This window comes from Pelmatolapia mariae, linkage group LG16_19 (assembly GCF_036321145.2).
Source record: "Pelmatolapia mariae isolate MD_Pm_ZW linkage group LG16_19, Pm_UMD_F_2, whole genome shotgun sequence".
Classification (NCBI taxonomy): domain Eukaryota; kingdom Metazoa; phylum Chordata; class Actinopteri; order Cichliformes; family Cichlidae; genus Pelmatolapia; species Pelmatolapia mariae.
The window spans coordinates 10779183-10783527 of NC_086241.1; the positions used below are offsets into that span (position 1 = coordinate 10779183).

At 37.1% G+C, this 4345-nt stretch overlaps 1 protein-coding gene across 1 annotated transcript; it reads right to left on the bottom strand.

Annotated features, from left to right (window-relative positions):
* Nucleotides 1–787: 787 nt before the first annotated feature.
* On the bottom strand, nucleotides 788–1729 carry LOC134645741 (olfactory receptor 6C4-like). The gene has a single exon (XM_063499309.1). The coding sequence runs from the start codon at nucleotides 1727–1729 to the stop codon at nucleotides 788–790; it is 942 nt and encodes a 313-aa protein (XP_063355379.1).
* Nucleotides 1730–4345: the final 2616 nt, after the last annotated feature.

Below are 4345 nucleotides of genomic sequence, written 5' to 3' on the forward strand. Positions count from 1 at the left end.
GATCAGAGAACTCAAATGCCTTATTATTTTAAAAATATGTGTGTGAATATATGTGAGTGTACAGAGGAAAGAGCTACTGCGTCTACATGTCTACCATTGTCTGCTGTAGCGTCTACACCTCCTCTTAATTATTGCCTTTTGTTTAACAACAAAACACACCTGGGAATTCAACCTCTCTTGATCTGTTAAAAAAAATCCCCTGAAAATCAACAAAGCAATACTCTGGTAAGTGACTATAATAAAAGTACCTTTTGAATTTACAGAAATAAATAATAATAAATGTGTTTTGGGTGTCTTAAAGGAAAATAAATGTAAACAGAAGGCAAGATCCATTACAGTTTGCAAGGATAGGGTACAGCTGATGTTATAAATAGCATGACACGAGCTTTAGTCTGATTTTTATATTAAGATTTTTGATAATTACCTGAGAATAAAATTTTAGACCCAAGGGTATTATAGTTAAGTGTAACTAAACTAGGTGAGAAAAAACATGTTAGTCAACCATAAAAAGAAGATAGTCGTCAGAAAAAGATGTAACGAAATTAAACCCCTTTTAAAATACAAGACAGAAATGAATAATGTACAGGAAATGTGTTTAATTTCAATGTGTGTGTGTGTGTGTGTGTGTGTGTGTGTGTGTGTGTGTGTTTTAAATTTCGACATGTACAAACCAAAAGCAAATTCTTCTTATATTTCAATTAATGAAGACAGTCTGGTAATATGTATATTGATTAACAGTATACTGTATATATGTAAACAGATTTTTTGCCCCTCTGTGCAGAAACACTCATGACTTTAATCTCAAAGCTGAACTTTTACCACATATAAAATTCAAAACTCTGTTTCTTATTTGTGTCAATTTAAATCCATACATGAGGGGATTAATAATTGGTGGGATGAGGAGAATTTCCATTGCCATGAAATTCTCAAAACTTTGTGGTATTTCTTTTGAGCCAAATCGCATGTATAACATATCAAAAAGAAAAGACACAACAACGACTGCTAAAGAGAATAAATGTGGTACACATGTCTGCATGAATTTGTTCCAGTTTTCTTTGGATGACTGACATGTTTTGATCAGATGTACATAAGACCAGAAGATAAAAACGGCATGACCAAAATAAAAGGTGTAATTAAAAGCGGGAATAATAACTTTAGCTACAGAGGCAGAGCAAGCTAGATTAGAAATTAACCAATTTATACAGTAGATCCTTTGTATGTGTGAGCCACATAACCTCGATGTTGCTGTTGTTATCGTGCTCATTAAGAGAAGGTAAAAGGGAGTAAGCCAAGCAAAAAATACGAAGATACAAACTCTTTGTTTAGTCATCAGAGAGTGGTACACAAGAGGTCGACATATAGCTACGTATCTGTCATAGGCCATGAGAGCTAGAAGAGAGAAGTCAGCAGCAACTGAAGAGTGCACTACAAAACCCTGTAAAAGGCATCCTGCATAAGAGATGACATGAGTGGTGGACAGTAGATCGTAGAGAAACTTGGGATAAAATGCAGCTGTCCCGTAGAGTCCATTGACACACAGATTGCAGAGGAAGATGTACATGGGTTCATGAAGTTTTTTATCCACAATGACTGTCACAATTATTGTCAAATTTACCAGCCAAATCACACAGTAACACAGTAAAGTAAAAATAAAGACAGTGATCTTGTAGTTTCCTATACCACTTAAACCTGAAAGAGTAAAAACAGTAATTATTGAAACATTATCCATAATAAAATATTAGTTTACCTTACTAGATGTCATTTCAAACTGAGAGAAAATGACATTTTTACAAGTTAAAGTCAGGGTGTAATGAAGTCTGTCTGCATACTGTCTCCCTGACAAGGTATGTCACCAGAGGTTTATATACACTCCTTGTCAGCCACATGTACGTAGTCAGTATGATGTAAGTGGTGCTTTCACTCCTTGAGTTGAGTTAAAAATTAAGTTCTTTGTATTTTATGTAACTATTGAGATCTGGGAAATGACTACAAACAGGTTTGAGTAAACGATGAGCAGTAAGATAAATTAATAAATTTAATTTAAGAAGAAGAGCTTGCAAGAAGAGCTTCAGCAGCACCCCGAGGAATTTTGGGGGGTGATTCATGGGTTTCAAACTTGTTGTTACAATCTATTCGAGCTCTCTATTGATGCAACAAGACCTTAATTTTCAGTGCAAAAGAGCAACACAGTGGTTAAGGTTATTATACATTTGATAAGCAACGCATTCTTCCCTTCCCTCAAAAAAAAAAAACATAATACAGCTGTGAGTCTTGCTTTTCTTTTTAGATTGTAAAAGAAAAGAATCCAGTGAAACATATTTTGTAAATGAGAATGTATTTTACCCTAACAACCAGGCCTCTTTATAATGTTTAACCCTGAAAAGAAGCAGAAAAAAACATTTGGACTAGGGTATTATAGGTAACTACAAGTAAACTAGATGCAACAAAACATTTCAGTTAATCAAAAGGAGATATTAAACTTACATGAAATGTTTGCATTTACAAAACAAACAAACAAAAATAATAATGTGCAGGAAATGTGCTTAGTTTCACTCTTTTTTTTTTTAAATTTAAATGTGTAAAAACCAGAAGAGCGCTCTGATGCATATACTTATTGAGTCTGTGATGTCTATATGATTTTAAGTGTTTATAGTTTAATATACGTAATGAATTTATGCAAACTAATGAAAGGTAACACTTTATAACATGATCTGCCACTACAGCGGAAGTACCCTGTACAAGTGCAATTTGAGGACACCAAAGGTAGGTTTTTGCAAGAAACAGCGAAACAAGAACACTGTAAGTACACTGTACTTTCTGGGGCGCGGGTCTTGTTAAGGTGCATTACCGTGTACTTACGGGCATTTTTCAGGCAACAAGTCGGGTTTTTGCAAGAGACAATGAAACAAGTACACTGTAAGTACTAGTGATGTGTGGATCGATACTGAAATATCGATTCCTCCGATACCAGTCATTTATGTTCTAGAATCGATTCTCATATTAAAATATCAATATTTTAGTAATTTAGGGTAGATTTGTAGTTTATCATTAACAGGAACATGGTGGAAAGAAACTATATCATTCGGATTGTCTACATTGGAAGGAACTACTTCCTCTTCTGCCTTTTTATAGTCATGTGCAAAATATGGTTGTATAAATGTGTCCAGCCCCTTGGGGTGCACACTCACAACAATGGCTGAGCGTAAATGGAGTCATGTGCGGACGTATTTTACCTCCACAAACAGCCAAGACACGGTTTGCGATACATGTGGCAAGGCAGTGAGGTGTTGTGGCAACACCACTAACCTTGTGAAATACCTCACAGTAAATCATATCACAGAACATGACGAGCGTATGTTGAGGCGAACTGAAGACGATGAGAGGAGAGGGACAGGTGCTGCAGGGGCGAGACAGACGTCTCTCACGGAGTGTTTAGTGCTGCAGGCAGGCAACATGTTCAAATAGCGAACAACTTCAGTTTTTTTATTTATATATGATAATTCTGCATTGTCAAGCAATAAGAACAAGAAGTCTAATATCCTGTAATCATTATGAAGTTATAATTTGAGATACAATAAAAGATACAATAAATAAAATAAGTTTTTGTACAAAGTATCGGTATCGGATCAGTATCGTCGATACCACCCTGAATTTTACTTGGTATCGGATCGGAAAGGAAATTGGTGGTATCGCACATCACTAGTAAGTACCCTGTACTTGCATGCAGTTTGTGTGAGCAGCAGTATGACTTCAGTATGGCTTCATGACAAGAAAGAGCACTTCAGATGTGATGTATAGATAGATATGACAATGAAGATGCAAGGAATAGAGGTAGTGATGGTAGATCAGTTTCAATACATGGAGGGAACCATACAAAGCAAGAATGTCCAAAAGAGAGGTGAAGTTACAGTATAGGCAGGATGGCGTGGGTGCACACATGCGTCAGGTCTGATTTGTGACAGAAGGACAGCCTCTAAAGTGAATATTAAGGCTTACAACCTAGTAAGGCATGCTGTGATGTATGATTTGAAGACATGGCAGTGCCATGTCTCCAACCTGGACGTAGCAGAGCTTAAGATTTTAAGATTTTAGAAGTGGCCACCATTTTCCACACGGCTGGACTCCGAGCCTCCACAATGCTAAGACTGTTGCTGTATCTCAAAAGCTGGCCTTCCTACAGACTGTCACTCTCTCCAGGGCCTCCCCAGAGGCTGAGTTTCAGCCCTCAGTTTACTCTGGACCCCTGGAGGTTAATAAGCCAGCGCAGCCTATGTCACCTGGGAACTCTGTTGGGCCGTCTCAGCTTCCTGTCTGTGCTGAGAGTTCGGGCAAGCCATCTCAGCTG

What these genes read in the sequence shown, in the direction of transcription:
- LOC134645741 (XM_063499309.1), bottom strand. Translation starts at nt 1,729, where the DNA reads ATGGATAATGTTTCAATAATTACTGTTTTTACTCTTTCAGGTTTAAGT.